Source organism: Cygnus olor, chromosome 26 (assembly GCF_009769625.2).
Source record: "Cygnus olor isolate bCygOlo1 chromosome 26, bCygOlo1.pri.v2, whole genome shotgun sequence".
NCBI classification, from domain to species: Eukaryota; Metazoa; Chordata; class Aves; order Anseriformes; family Anatidae; genus Cygnus; species Cygnus olor.
The window spans coordinates 319232-335071 of record NC_049194.1 but is presented as its reverse complement, the minus strand read 5'-3'; the positions used below and the strand labels follow the sequence as shown (position 1 = coordinate 335071).

Here is a 15840-nt window from a genome sequence, read left to right as displayed (position 1 = left end):
TCCCAGCCAGTCCCACACATTCTGGATCACAGAACTCCCGACGGGGCTTTAACAGCCCTTGGAGGATGAAGTCCCAGGCAACTGAGATCCCAAGAACCTGCAGCCCAGCTGGGACACGACCCAGAAGCCAGAGCAGGAAGGCAGAGCTTGCCTGAAGAGGCAGCACACAGCACCCATCCCCAGAGTTGCTCACCTCCCTTTGTAAGGGCTTGAACACCTCTCAGGGTGCGCACGCTCGTGATCAAAGTAGTCAGAGCTGCACCAGCCTGGGGGACAAAGCTTTGTGTCCAGCAGCCAGAGGAGCCAGAAAGGGGTGAGAGGAGGTCAGGAAACCCATGGGCCCACCTAGGAGGTAAAAGAAAGACCAGAATCCAAACCAAGGTGGAAAAAGAGAGAAAGGAATTATCTTTATTTGTGAATTATGTTAACAGATGGAACAGCTCAATGCTACTCAGCAATAAAGGTATTAGACACCACTGAGCATTCATCTGCTCTCAGGCTCCTATGTTGCACAAACACCAAGATGGCCCAAGCACAAGAACACATGCTGTCACACCGCCCCCCACCACACCGCACCCCTAGCATTCACCCCACACTTTGCCCCAGACCCCAGTGTAGCCACTTGAGAAGCAATACTAACAACCCATTAAATAAGTTAACACAAATCATGTTTAGCCAGTGTCCAGCTCTAACACTGTCTCCTGGTTGTCTGTTTCCGAGTGTGACCACCAAGAGCATCCCTGGAGGAGCCGGGGGAACGCCTGCCCCACAGCAGGGCACTGGGGCAGCGCATGCTGGGAAGCGATCGGCTCACACCTCCACAGGAGCCACCCCAGACAGTGCCCGGGGGCCCTGCACGAGCAGCTTATAGGACACAGGCTGCTTCCAAGCAAGGGAAAGGCGCAGCCCTGCTCCAGGTAACGCACTGGGAAAGACCCAGAGCTGCCCTCCTAAGATGCTCTGAGGGATGGGGTCACCTCCAGAAGGTTGCTACAGCAGTTTCCTCCTGACCTGCATGTGTAGGGCACGACAGCCCTGCTGGGAACCCAGGCCAGCCATGTCTGGTGGAGCAGCCCTCAAGGAACTGTGCATTTTGCTGCCACGCTCAGGTCGGCTCTCCGCAGCTCCTTGTGTGGCCTCCAACACTGAGGTGGGGCAAGGAGGGCATTTCAGAACAGCCCCCCCAGCACACGCTGCTCTTCAAGAGGAGAGGAAGAGAAGTTGTACTCCCACCCACCCGCTCTGCACCAACATGAAGAGACCTAGGACAGACAGCCAGTGACCAAGACTACCAGAAACAAGGGATTTACGCTTACAGGTAGAAAAACCCTCCCACAACTCTTTTTTTTTTTAAAAAAACATCACGTGTATTTTAGTTTCTACAACTTAAGTTCCTTTAGAAAGTGAAGTAACTCAATCGCAAGGACACACTAGAATATTTCACGGTGCTATTTTACCAAAGAAAAAGAAAAAAATGTCCAGACGAGTTCTTCAGCTACATATCACCTGGAGTGAAAGAGAGAAAAGCCATTTAGATAACCTAGCAGTACCATAAGGCCATGCTGTGCTAGAGGGGGGCTGATAAAGCAGGACAAAAGCTGCCTTGAATAAAGCTGTGGGCTTGGACTCATCTCTTGCTCAAGTCCAGGGCAAGAACTATTGGGTAGTCCTGACCCTCCCATGCTGCAAGACCCCCACTGTGGAGCCCAACACTCTCCTGCCTCCCTCTGCTCAGAGGCCAGGCCCTGCTGAGTGTGCCTCACGCAGTCCCAGCAGCTTTGGCAGTTTCCTACAATACTGCTCATAGCCTGTGCCTGAACTTCACAGCAAGGCTTCCTTCCCTCTCCCAGGAACCGCACTATGATGCTGGGCCAAGGGAGCCTTTGCCCACATGACTTTTACAAGCTGCTGAAGAGCCCCGGCTGGGCTCCAGCCAGACACAAGCACCTCCGGACAGCCGTATGAGCCCCTTGCTGTGAGGAGGTGAAGACACCTGGCTCAGCAGCTGCTCTCAGCTGCAGCTCTGCCCTTGGGAGCAGCACTCACCTGGCCCCTGCTTAGTTAGCGTTTCTCTGGCGGACATTCTTGTCCTTGTGGTTTGTGGCATTACTTTTCCTGGAAAGAGAAAAGGGAAAAAAGGGGCAGTGAAGACAAAGCACAAAAACCCACCCTACCCACTAATGCGATTCGTACCCAAATAGATGCTCAAGATACAGCAAGGTGAGTTTAGTTGCCAAAACAATCAGTTTCAGAGACCTCTGTACCATTCTAAGTTGTATGCAGTTCATATAGAGGCCACAAAAAAAAAAAACATGGGAAGGGGAAGTCCCCCCGGAAGCTAACATTGTATTCCTGCACCAGCTCGCTTTTATATTCAAAGCAGATTTCCTGATTAATGTGATCTGCCAGTACAAACAGGACTAAGTAGAAAAACAAGGTACTTACAGAGGTGCAGAACCTCCATCATCATCTTCATGTTCAGGACAGCACAGAAAAAGAAAGAACAAACAGTGTCAGGGAAACACACATACAAAGTAATCCCTGCCTCTCTTCCACCTCTGTAACTCTGGGGACCAGCATCCCGAGAGGTGACAGGATTCTGGACACCGCAGGTCACCGCAGACAGGGCTCCCATTTCACCACGGCTGGGGGGAGCAGGGGGGCTACTTCTTAGAACACTACCACCCCCAGCGTGAGTTTTAAGCTGCTTCTTGTCTAAGCTTAGACATAAGCTCCTGTTACGCAGTTGCTTCTGTTGGCACAGCACGGGCACAACCAGGTCTCCTACTCCCCGTCAGCAGAGGTCAGGTCTGGTGCTTTATTAACCTCGAGGCACACCTGAGACTATCCAGGAAGCCACAGAAGCAGAATTACACAGGGAAGTGTCCAGACAGCCTCAAGCAGCACTGCTGACCACTAACATCTGTTAACATCCACACCCCGTGTCCTCAGCCAGTCCTCCCACTAGCACCCAGAGCTGAAATGGGAGCCACAATCCACTCGGTGGGACAGCACACCCAAGTACTTGCTGCTCTCACCCCTGTTAACAGCTCCCAGATCTGAACACAAAGTCAAGGCTGCAGGAACGAGGCTTTCAGTATCCACGTAAAGCCCTTCTTCCTCCCTGCACATCTTGTGAAACAAAACAAACACTGCATGCCACGTTCTTGCTACGCAGAGAAACACAGCTAAGAAAACACCTTTGCCAACAAGTGCCAAGCCCTGGGACCTTTCACCAGCTCCTTGCAATCTGCCACTTTCCAGGAGAGGGTTCCCATAACCTCCTCCATGGCCCAGGCTTCCGCTCAAGCAGCGCTGAGGGGTCAGACCCGAGCTCTAAACTCGGGGCTGCCTTGGGCACCAAGACCTGCACACAGCTGGTGAGAGGACACGGCTGGAACCAGCTTCCACTTACCATTTGAGGTGGCACCCAGCAGCAGAGAAGGGAAGAGTGGAAAGATAACACCAGCAAGGAAATCAGGCCATACTCAGGCTGGACTCTTCCCATCCCAGGTAACAGGGAGCAGCCAGCTCACCGCCACACACCCGAGGCTCAGCAGCTCTCTAAGCTGGCTCAGCACTGCCTTCCTGAGGCTTTCGAGGAGCGAGATGCAGCTTTACACTGTCCTGTTGTAGCATCAAGTGCAATGCTGTATTTTCATCCACAAGCACTTGGGAACCTGAGCTTAAGATCTCTGGCTGAGGAGCCGCCAGAGGAGACCTGCCAGTATTACAGGACCTGTCGTCATCTGTCAAAGGCTCCACCACAACTCACAGAGCTGAGCAGGATCTGGACTCAGCTGATATCAGCTGAAACCACACTCAGAAAAACAGGCTACAACTTTTTTTTGCTAAAAGATGTAGCTACAGCCATTCTTAAGTAGACATCTGCCTTCCAGCCAAGAGCACCGTGCCAGAGGGCAACACATTTACTTATAAAACCGCCTCGAGTAGAATCTCCCAAGCTCTGCAGAGAGGCAGGGATACTCAGTTTTAGTCCCTCTGCTTCCCTTCACACCACCCAGTCCACCTGATGTGCTGTTCCCCTGCAAAGGGCGAAGGTGACTGACCCAGCCAGCAGGAAGGATATCGAGCATTTACACTGCATTGTTAGCGGGATCAGATAAGGGAGGGGCTGCTGGGGCTAACACAATGAAGATTCCTACTGATAAGGAAAGGGAGGAGCCACACTTCCAGAACAGATTAAAGATAACACCAGGCTTTGAGGAACTCCCGGAGAGCTGGGATGAGTGAATTTGATGACCCAAAACAGATTCACAAGCTGAGGCTAAGCCTATTGTTATGGAACCACTGACAGACTCCCCTCCTTTGCAGCTCAGAAAAGCTCTACTACCTGTTCCCAAATCATTTTCTCCAGAATTTTAACTGTCAAAGAAAACCCTGTCCTGGAGATGCTCGCGTCAAGCCGCTGAACAAAGTGCAGAGGAACTGCTGAGACAAAGGGTCAGGCTGACCTGCACTGAATCTCTGGAGCCAAAGCACAGCTTGCTGAAGGATTGGCAGAAAGTGTGCAAGTACCTCCACACTAAAGTAACCTGGTGGAGGCTATGATGGTTAGACAAGAAGCATTCCTGAGAAGCAGGCCTCCCACTGAGCTGTAGCGCCCCTCTGACAAAGTCTGAGCTCTCTGAGAACAATTTGCCTGCACCCTACAAGCTCCTTTTTCTCCCCAGAAAGATGTAACCCCAGGTGCCTCTTACCATCGAGAACTTCATCTGGCTTCCTCCTCTTCTCGTAGATAAAGATGATGGTGACAAGGACCAGGACTTCTGCCACTATACCCAGGAAGGGCCAGAGCGCTGCCAGACGGCTGCGTACGCGCAGATTCACTGTAGCTTCACCCTTGCCAATAGAGTTGATGGCACTGCAGTGGTAGTCACCCGTATCCTCCTCGATGTTCAGCTTAAGAATGCGTAACTCTGTCTTGTTGCCGCTGGACTTGATAATGTATCGACCAGATCCATTGACGATGATGGACTAGAAGGAAGGAATAGAGAGCTTCAGGGTACTCCTGGCATGAGGGGAGCTGCTCACGTTATAGGCACAGGTCTAACGCTACAGAAATCCTCCTTGCCACGGCACTAAGGAGAAGGCTACTCTGAAATAGCTAATTCTGATGGGAAGAGGTCCTCTGCCTCCTTGTTGGTAAGTAGGGTCGGCAGAAGGGGAGCCAGGACAGACACAGCACTTACCTCTTGATCATTTCTGTACCAGACCCAAGCACTGACAGGAGGAAAAGAGGGATTCTTGCAGGTCAGCACCCCCGTGTCCCCCTCGTTCCCATGCTCAGACTTCTTGTATGCCACCACTTGGGGCAGAACTGCAGCAAGAGAAAAAGAAAGTCAGACACCTCGCCATGGAAGAGACATGAAAGACTCGTTGCAGTCCACCTAGCCACTGTCAGACAAAGTTGCTCATAAGGCTTTACTTCAGTTTAAGAAATGTATTAGCGGGTCTTAATCTCTTCATTTGTCCCACGTTTGGCATTTTCAGAGCAGGAAGCACCTGAAAGTGCTTCAAGAAAGGCTCAGACAGGTTTGACCACCAGGTACTGCCCTCCTCCCATAGCAGAAGGCTGATTTACTGCAAGGTCCCCAGGCTGACCCTACAGACAGCTGAGTTGCTTGATGTAACTGAGATGCCTCACAGAGCAAACCTGGTAATTCACAAGTAGAGCCCAGCAGCCCTACTGGTAAGGGCTAGAAGCAGCTTTTCAGCTTGCTTTGCTACCAAAGCAAAGTGTTCAGGAGGCCACAGCTTCCCCACTCCCCTCCTCAGTTGCAGAAGCAAACCCGTGAAGTTACCTGATATATTCATTTCTCCTTTTATCTCTGGGCTTGTTTTGTAGATGCATTCATAGATACCAGAGTGCTCTTCCTTCTTCCCCTCGATTCTACCAAAAAACAGGTTGTCAGATAAGCATTCAGCTCAGCTACTGTTGTCCAAAAATACACAATTCCAGACCCACAGAGACAGCCCTAGGACACCTGAACAGCAACCTCCTCTACAGGCCGTTTCTCCCATTCCAGCACCAAGATTTGTGCAGCACCACACACCTACTGCATCCCTGCTCTCTGCCTTTCTCTCCCCACACATTAAGGACGGCAGAGAGGGATTCCACACATGCCAAGTCTGACATGGGTCTGTCAACTCAGTGATCACTGAGATAACCTGCATCCCAAACCCTGCAAACCAGCAGCTTCCACCCCCTAACCCAAATCACTCTTGCCTCCGGGGCCTCTACAGGGGGGAAAATAAGAGCTGACTGCTAGCCCCTACAGAAGCAGAGAAACAGGACAACACGTCTTCACCAGGTACGACTGCAGCCCTGTTAAAAGTCATCCCCTACTGCACCAAGCCCCCGAACACGAAGCGAGCACGGCCACACACCTCCAGCAGTACCTCAGCCCTGCGGTTCACCTCTACAGGAGAGGGACAGGGACCTTAAGACAGCAGATTCAGAGGAAGGGTACTCTTCCTGTGCAGGGAAGACTGCTGGGACACATGACAGTGACAGAGAAAAACCCAGGCTGAGTCACTCTGGATTGATCCAAGTGTAGAGAGAGCTCTCCCATTTTTGTCTTTGTGAAGCTGCTGCCCTGAGATTTAGTGGATTATGCTGCACTGCAACAAACATCACATTCTGCAGCTTAGTAATAGCCACTCAGGGGAAGGGGCAAAGTTTCAGTCCCCGGCTGTGCTGGGACAACAGACCGTTTGTTAGCTCTGCTGTGCACGGAGCTTCCCACTTCCAAAAACCACTCAGCTAAGGAATTGAGGTCACGCGAGGGAGGCTGGGTTATAAATACTTTAATCCTTGTTCAGCTCCCTGTTGCTATGGGGAGACAGGCACGTCGGCACTGCCATACAAAAGGACATGATGCCTCTACAGCTGCTGGGTCAGTGCCAGCCGGGCCTGACTGTAATCGGAAAGGAAGGCTCACTGCACTGCCACAATACGGCCGGTATCCCCGGCCCTGCTCAGCTACAGCCTGCAAACAGCTTCAGAGACTAATCTGTAGGCAGCTTCCCCACCCGCTCTGTAGCGGGGAGACGTACGTAAAAGCATGATACACAGAAACATGGGAGTGTACAGCTCCACGTGCATTTTGGGGCAGCAGGGGCTCCTCCGAGCTCTGCGAGGCAGCCGTGCCATGCTGCTGTCAGTGCTGCGGGCACAGCACAGGCAGTGCAGGGGCCTGGGCCACGCTGCACCTGGCAAACCCAGCCCAGCCGAACTCTGCACGGAGACACGGGGCCACAGGGCTCCTCCGACCAGGAGGACACCGGTGGCACTTTACTTTCCCTCTCTCCGCCTCCTCATTCCCTCCTCTCCCAAAAGTAGGAAGAATGGGGTCTCACCAAAACTTTATTTTGTTCATCTTATGTTCTGAAGTTTAAAAGTTTTTATTTTTGGCAAGACTTCAAGCACTTAGCTTTGAGTTCAGTGGGTAGGAGATATTGCCTCCAGTTAAAAAAAAAATGTCCTTGTATAGATTCTTATCTGGCCTTGCACCTGACACTTACATGTAACTGGTGAAAGTGCTTGACTCCATGTCTGTTTGAAGTATCTTGTCTCCATGCTTCCATTCATGACCCTCGATGGCAGAGTAAGGATCAGTTAGGTTGCAGCTGAGGATCAGCTTGCCAGTAGAGTCTGAGAACCCTGTTTGGATGTCTGGACCTGTTTGTAAATAATCCCACTAAAGTTAGCACCTGGTATTCACAAGGTCATGCACCTGCCCAACAACCTGTACCACAAATAGTCAAAACCCACAGTTCCTCACCTCCACCATAGCTTTTCACTTACCTTTGTGGTCAGTTTCCTCCCAGAACTGGTGACACCAGCACAGGAGACTGGAAAGCCAGACAGCTAGGGCCTGACTGCACCTAGCAGTAACAGGACACTGACTCTACGGCTGCTCCCACCGGGGTCGGGATCACTGCCATGTCCTATGGACAGCTTTGAGCCGCCTGCTCAATGGGTGCAGCTCTAATAGAGCTGAGTGCTCAATAAGCAGTGGAAAAAGCCATACTGTGAAGGGCAGTTACAGTAGCACAGCTCCCTGCTTTTATGAGCCACTTTAGTGCTCACTACATGTCAACACCTCCCACAGTCAGAGCAGATTTAGGAACCTGCAGGTAATATAACCTATGGCAGCCAAGGCCCTCTTTTGTGAGGGATAACAAAGGTGACCTTACACAAGCAATACATGCATCATATGATGCAGCCCAAATTTTTATAGTCAGGTTTATTCCTGGGAGAACACACAACCATGACTCCAAAAGGTCCTAGACCTCCATGTGCCAAGAAGCAGTAAATTATACATCGTAAGATGAGTCAGACATTTCTACTTGGAGGCAGTGAAGCGCACGGCTGCCATTAGCAGAACCATTACACAGCCCCGGTGGCACTATGTTCCCTGCCCTTCCACACAGGCTCTTCACCTGGAAGGAAGAAGTTTTGCACAGGCCTAACAGACCTGCTTTTCCTCCTACCCCAATTCCACTGGAAGAAGGCTCTGCTGGAGTTTTGTACTCCCTAGTACGCTTCAGGATTCATGAGACCTTAGCAGGACGTTACATCCCCTCACCCTAGCCCAGGTTTCTGTTACTCAGAAGCCAGCAGCCCGTTAGCTCCGGTCCCGTTGCCAGCTCTGGGAGCAGAGGGCACCCGGTCGCTCCCACCACACAGCTACACCACACTCAGTGTCACACACAGACACGGCCATTTCAAAAATGGTTGCACCACATGAAACTAAAAGCAGATTTTGGTCCCCACAGCTTGTATCACTAGCAGGAAAGCGAACTTAAAGCAAGACCGCTGACGGAAGCAGAGGCTGTAGGAGCTGTAGGGAAGGGCTAGTTTGTCAGTGGTGGTTAGGGCAGAGTCTACCAGCAGAACCAGGACTTAATTCTGCAAGCCAGCACCAGGACACGGAGGCACTCGGGAATAAGCGACACATTCCAGGTCTTTGACTCCAGAAAAGGCAAGGGGTTGCTGAATGGCATTTTGGTTGGGAAGTCACAACCCTTTTTGAGGGCCATTTTGGGTCAGGTCAGAGGCAGTGAGGGAGATGACACAGGGGGGAGTCTCTCGGTTCTACAGCCAGGGTGGGAAGGTGAGGGGGCTCTGGGGAGTCACAGGACACGGGTGCAGGGGTGAGCATGGCGGGAGACTCAAGACACCAGTGTCCGAGCAAGTGCCAAGGCCTCAGGACGGCCACTCACGTTCGATGACAAAAACGTTTGCCTGTGAACGGATCCACTTGACTTTGGGGCTCTTCGACAAGTGGTTGCGGTCAGGGTCGTTGCTGGCCCGGCACTCGTACGTGCCCGAGTCGTCGCCCGTGAGGTTTGCGATGTAGATGGTGCTGGTGGAATGCAGGTTGTAGGTGGCGTTGATTTTGACACGGTCCTGCCGTGCACCATCCCAAAGCTGAGCATAGGTCTCATTTGGCTCGTTCCCCTCAAACCACCACTGGATCTCAGGGATGGGATTGCCAATCGCCTCGCAGTACAACTCGACGCTGTCCTGAGTCAGTCTCTTTTGAGACAGCGGTGACTTTATAAAACCAGCTACGAGTTGAAGAGGTATTAGTGCAAAGTGTTAGTGCAAAGCAAGAATTCACCCTCTACAAGCAAAAAAAAAAAAAAAAAAAATCAGCCATCGAGAAGATGCCACAGTGTTCAGATCAGAATCCTCTCCCTCCCCACTCTCTAGACTCCATCCAGCTGCGCAGCTCAGACAGGGCCCTGGCTCTGAATAGTTGTGCCTCCAGGCAGCAAGGCCTCCCACCGCAAGACCAGAACACCAGAAGCATGTACGGTATCTGCCAGGATCCGAGCAAGAACCCCGGCACTGCCTCTTCTGCAAGGGCCGGCTCCCCAAGGCGGCGCTCACTGGGGCAGGCCGAGAAACCCCCAGCCTCGTACCTCGGCCAGGAGAGAGACAGGCCCGCAGCAAGGTCAGGGCCAAGGCAGCAGCGGGTTTCTGCCCCAGCCTCCACAGACCCCACTGCTCGAGCATCCCACCAGGCGTCTGCACTGATGGGCACCACAGCGAGCACGCAGCGAGCCCCTGCCTGCCAGCTGTGTCGGGACAGCCCCACCACAGCAAAACGCTTCCCTAGACACATCTGTGCATGTATACGGAACACACTGAGGCACTGTTCCTTGTCGTAACATCATTTCCACCTGGAGAACGCCAGCTGGGTACCCGAAGTGCCTACCCATCGAAAGCACCGCATGCAGCACAGATCTCCCGCTGCACGGAGATGCTTCTCACCCACCTCCTCCCCAGCCCCACGCTCCCATCCGTGACCTGGAGCTGGCCAGAGCCTGGCGCTGACCCAGCCGCCACATGGCCACAGGCACCGGGCCACCCTGCTGCTCTCCTCTGCGTCTCACCGCTCCATTCGTTAACATGCAGACACTGCTAAACACCTTACTGATACAACTGCCTGGGTTTTGTGGGCTTTTTTTTGTGTGTGTGTGTGTGTGGTTTTTTGAGATTGTCTTGCAGTCCGCAAGATGCCACAAACGAGGTGAAGAAATTTCTAACGTCTGTTGTCACACAACAAAATCAGATTTTCCATCTGACAACTCTGCAGAGGTAAATTAGTAATAAACAGCCTAAAAGCAGAGACACCCAGAACGACGGCACTCTTCAAGTTGTTCCTGTGCTCGGAGCCCCAGGGCCTGGCTCTCAGGAAGCCGACAGCCCAGAGACAGCCCCAAAAGCCCCAGGGCTGCGGGAAGCCGAGCTGCCCGCGGTGCCTCCAGGCTGTTATCAGCTGTGACCAGCAGCCCGCGGAGGGGAGCCGGCACCAATCGCTCCAGGACAGCGGGGGAAAGAGCAGGGCCCCGGGAGGGCTGTTCCCAGAGGCCAGGAAGAGACATCACACCAACGTCAAGGTTACTTACGTGACTCAGTCTGAGCAAGGTTTCAGAAGAACCAGTGAGGCTTGTGACACGTACTTCCTGCACTGACTGCAGGCTGCACTTCTCAGAACCGCCACCAGCAGACTTTAAGGGTATTCCCCGGAAATTTCTGTTACTGAGCACTTGAATTTCACGGTTATACAGGCTGCTCCACACAGGTATCATAACACACAGGCATGAGGGAGGTGGGTTCAGGGCCAATTTCTTTTGGTTTTGAATTTCTGAAGATGTTTCAATAAGAAATCTCATGGCTTATTGAGAGTGTGGAAGCAAACCGGTATTATGAAACCCGCATTGCTCAACCTCAAGGAAAACACAAATGAGTCTGCAAGGTACATTTCAGAGTCCTAAGTAAATCACTTCCACATTCCTCAAAGGAGAATTTAGACTTTTAAAGCTTCAGTATACATAGCTGGAAGAATAAGTGTGCTTGGACAAGCAAGGAGAGCTCTGACCCCCATCTGGTACAGGACAGCTTTAGCAGACGGCTGATATTTAAAACTGAGGCACCTTTAAAACAGAGGTCAGAGTAGCTCGGGGCTAGAAGAGCCTGCTGCTCTTTCACACGCCAACAACAGTGCTGCTGGCTGCTTCCAGAAACGCAGTAACACCTCTGCAGCAGTTTTAAAGGTTCCAAGCAATTCTGGATTACAGAACTGCAGCAGAGACACCAGAATGATCCTGAACTGGTTTCATGAAGGCACAGGAGGTGGCCGGGGCTCCAGAAGACATACGGGTCCCAGCAAAAAGCAGCTCTCGTGCATCAGAACTTGCTGGAGGCCGCCTCGTGAAGCGCCCAGAGAACAAGCCCAAGAGCCTCCAGGGCCACACTTGCACATTGGCACGGGACGAGCCGCTCGCACGCCTCCTGATGCTTCTGGGCAACAGAATGGGCTTTTACACCTCGGGCCTGTGATTAAACACTCCCAACCACCTTATTTTGAAGAGTCACAGAGCTGACTACTGCACATGTAGGAGCCTGTCCCATTTTAACTGCAGCCTGGTTTAAAATGGGAGCTAGTAAATATCAGTGGGTTTGAGTTTTGTTTTTGTCTCTGGGGGTGGGTGGGGCTTTTTGTTTGTTTTTTAGCAGCTATAAGGTGATTATTGTATGCTGACAAAATAAGCTGTTGCAAGGTTACGTGCTCTGAGTTAGAGGGCACTTCATGCCTTTCGGAGAGGCTAAAAAGCTTCAGCTAGCCCACACTAGTAACAGCAGGTACCCCCTGCACTCACATGGGATTTCACGTCCTCTCCCCTTCCTACACGAGGCAGGGCAACCAAGCAAAGCCCTGGGCATGCCAGGCTGGGGAGAGCACCCGCTAAGTCCTGGGGCACACGAGCACTGCCGGCATCAGCCCCCCAGGACCCGTCAGACCTGCCCCCAAGTTCCCCGGGGGGCGAGGGGCTGCGAGCTGCAGCCAGCTCCCCGGGCCAAGGGGCAGCGCAGCACCCCGTCAGGCTGGGCAGCGTCGTGCGAGGGCAGATAGCGCTCCCCTGAGTCACCTTCCAACTAAAAGCAGCCTCCCTGTGCGGAGGGAGGGCACGGGCAGCACCGGGGGCCTGGTGGGGGCCGGCGCCATGCTGCAGGGCACGCTCCCCCCGCGGCCTGACCTTTGCTTCTTGGCCTCGGGGAGGGACATCCGAAGCGCCGACTTTTTGCCGTTTCCACTAATAGCTCTAAAATGGACTCTCCCCAGAGCTTTGTGTGACCGGGCAGGAGACCTGCACAGGGCTGGGAGCAGAGTCCAAGCACACCCACACCGCTGCCAGCCGCTCTTTGCCGCGAGCCACAAACGCCGCGGCCTCAGCGGTCACCCCCGGGGCCCTGCCCCGAGCCAAGAGCTGAGCGCTGCGGAGGGGCAGAAGACCCCCCCCACCTCCCAGCCCCCCACCCGGGTCACTGGAGGAGTAAGAGGGAAGGGGACGGGGACTTCAACAGGAGCACAGAGCGAAATGCGCAGCCCCAGGGCTATTCCCTGCAGCTCCTCACACCCAGCCCGGGGGCAGGAACGGCCCCCCCAGGCACCCTGCCCTGCGCCGTGTCCCTCCCCGGAGGCAGCGGGAGCCGCCCGGGCTGAGCGCCCCAGGCAGGCTCACACCCGGGGTCTGCCCACGGACAGGAGGGGAAGCGCCCAGCGAGGGCAGGCAGCGGGGCCCCCCCAGCCCCGAGCCCGACGTGGGGCAGCCACCGGGGGGGCCGCTGACCCCAGGGGAACGTGCCCTCGCCCAGCTCCCCGGGCCGGGAGCGGGGCACAGCCCGCACGGCAATTTTGGGTTATTTATGAGCCCCCCCGACCCTCCCCAGGGCTGCAGAGCACCGCCCCCGCCCCTGCCCCGCTCCGACGGCCTCGACCCTTCCCCCTGGGTTCGACTCCGAAGCAGCTCCGCGGCCACGGGCGGGCCCCGGGGGCCCGGTGGGGGCAGAGCCTCGGGTCCCGGAGCCCCGAGCACACACCGCGAGGGGAGCACGAGGCGGCGGAGCAGGGCACGGCGGCAGCCCGGGGGCTCCGAGCGCCCCGGGGCCGGGGGGGCTGCAGGAACCCGAGCCCCTCAGCTAAGGGGGGGGGGGGGGGGGGGAACCGGGCATCGCGAGGCGCGTGCGGACAGGCACGCGGCGGGGGGCAGGGCGCAGCACCGGGGAGGCGGGGCCGGGCGGGCAGCCCCCGCTCCCCGCTCCCCCCGCCGCGCCCCTCCCCCGGGGCTTCACCGCCGGGGCTCCCGGGCCACGATCCCCACAGTGCCGGACCCAATCCCGTTCGCCCCCCCACCTCCCCGCCGCCGCCGCCGCTCCAGGGCCGTGCGTAAACCCGAGACCACCCCCCGGCACGACCCCCCCCCCGGCACGACCTCCCCCGGCCCGTGCGCCCCCCCCCACCCCGTGCCCCCCTCCCCGGTTCCCGTTCCCCTCCCGCCCCCCGCCGCCGTACTTGTGCCCTCGCCGCCGGCCGCCAGCACGCCCAGCACCAGCAGCGCCAGGAGCCCGCGCAGCCCCTCCGCGCCCGCCGCCATCGCCGCCCGCGCTCCCGCCGCGCCGCCCGCCCGCTATAAGCGCCGCGCCGGGGCACGGCGGCGGGGGCGGGGCTACCGCTCAGGCCGCGCCCCCCCGGCGCTCCCCGGCGCCAATCGCACGGCCGCTCCCGCGCGCTGCCCCGCCCACCCGGCCGCGCCCGGCCAATCGGAGCAAAGGTTCCGCGGAGCGGCCTCCCGCGGCCCGCCGACCCCCGCGGGGACAGCCGGTTCGGGCCGGTCCCGCCGCGGCCCCGCCCACCGCGCGACGGCAGCCAATGGGAGGGCGCGACCGGGGGGGGGCGCGGGCGGACCCGGGGCTCCCCCCCCTGTTCCACCGCCCGGTCGCCCCCGGTCCCCCCCCCGGTTCCACCGCCCGGTCGCCCCCGGTCCCCCCCCGGCCTCCCCGGCCCTCCCCGCGCCCGGTGCCCGCAGTGCGGGGAGCGCAGCACGTCCGCAGGCCGAGGCCGTGCCCGCGGGGCAGGACGGAGAAGCCCCGGGCCCGGTGCGGGCAAGCCGCCCCCACCGCGCTGTGCCGCGGAGAGCCCCGGGGACGGGAACGGCGCCTGCCCGGTGTCCGGTGCCCGAGCCCCCGCAGCCGCCCGCAGCGGCCGCCCTTTGCTCTGTTTGCGCAGCGCCGCCCGCCCCCGGTGGCCCCCGCGCCGGCCCGGGGCCGGCTCCCGGCTGCCCCCCGGGGCCGCGGGGCGAGCGGGGGCCCGGGGAGGGCGGCGCAAGGACGGGCCGGTGCGCGGCCGCGGGGCCACCGGTGGTGCCTCGGCAGCAGCGGGGACCGCCCGGGGGGGCCCCGGGGTTTGCAGCCCGCCCCCCGCCTGCCCGCCCTCCTGTCTGCAGGACGCGGCGGGCAGCACCGGGCAGCACCGGGCGCTCGGCCCGCGGCTGGGACATGGCTCCGGGCACCGGGGCGGCGGCTGCTGGGGGCCCTCTGCCCCCGCTCCTCGGCCCCACAGGGCACGCTGGGGGGTTCCCCGCCACCACGGGGGTCCCCGGGCAGGACGGATGCCTCCCCCCCCTGCCTCGGCCATCCCGGGGGCGCTGCCAGCAGCCGGGGTGAGCCAGGGCCGCGGCCCCACGCGTGGGAAGGGAACCGGGCAGCGCTTCCCCGGCGGGGGGGCGAGGCAGAGACAGAGGCTGCCTGCGGACAGCGGCGGGGCCCGCGCCAAGACAAACCGGCGGCCCGGCCCCTGCTGCACGGCCCCAGTCCTGCGAGGGTCACACAGCCCCGGTTGGAGCCGCGAGGAGCGGGGAACGCTCGCGAGCCCAGGTCAGCACCACCGGACATCCCCGGGGCTGAAATCCCGGCCGTGCCTGCAGGCTGGGCCCTGCAGGAGCAGACCCCTCGCTCGCGGCCCAGGCGGGGTTTTCCAGGAGCCCCGGGGACGAGGGGTCTCTGGTCCCCGTTCCCAGCCCAGCTGCAGCCGCCCGATAACACCAAGGTGCCGGGCGGGCGATAGCAGCGCACCGCCGGGTGTTTCGGCCCCGATCGCCAGGGCCGGGGGCCCTGCAGGAGAGCAGCCCCGGCCCCGGCCCATCCCCGGCCCGGGCAGCGGTGCTTGGCTGAGGCAGCCCCAGGAGAGCCATGGAGCTCACGGCCGGGGGGGACCGGGGGCGCTGGCAGCGGGGCAGGAAGAGCCGAGACAATGGGGCTGCTGACGCCAGCCCCCGCCGCGCTCCCCGTGGGGATCTGCCGGGCTTGTAAACTCCTTAATCCTCCCGGAGCGTCTCTTCCCCCAAACTCTGCGCCTGCCTCCCAGCACGTCCTGCCCGGCTGCCCCCCCATCCGCTCACATCCTTCCCCCCCACCTGTGTCCTCCCGCACCGGCGGACCCTGCGGTGCAGACCTGGGGC

At 58.0% G+C, this 15840-nt stretch overlaps 1 protein-coding gene across 2 annotated transcripts; it reads right to left on the bottom strand.

The window, feature by feature from the left end:
- Positions 1 to 382: 382 nt before the first annotated feature.
- BSG (basigin (Ok blood group)) lies at positions 383 to 14039 on the bottom strand. Of its 2 annotated transcripts, XM_040537627.1 has the most exons (8): positions 13896 to 14039; positions 7549 to 7705; positions 5826 to 5914; positions 5214 to 5341; positions 4722 to 4998; positions 2446 to 2470; positions 2047 to 2115; positions 383 to 1506 (listed from the first exon to the last, which is right to left on the bottom strand). In XM_040537627.1, the coding sequence occupies exons 1-7, from the start codon at positions 13975 to 13977 to the stop codon at positions 2058 to 2060; spliced, it is 816 nt and encodes a 271-aa protein (XP_040393561.1). In that variant the 5' UTR covers positions 13978 to 14039; the 3' UTR covers positions 383 to 1506; positions 2047 to 2057. The 2 variants fall into 2 exon arrangements, 1 of the variants encoding a protein (XP_040393561.1); XR_005814747.1 differs by having other exon boundaries at positions 2047 to 4998; positions 13896 to 14033.
- Positions 14040 to 15840: the final 1801 nt, after the last annotated feature.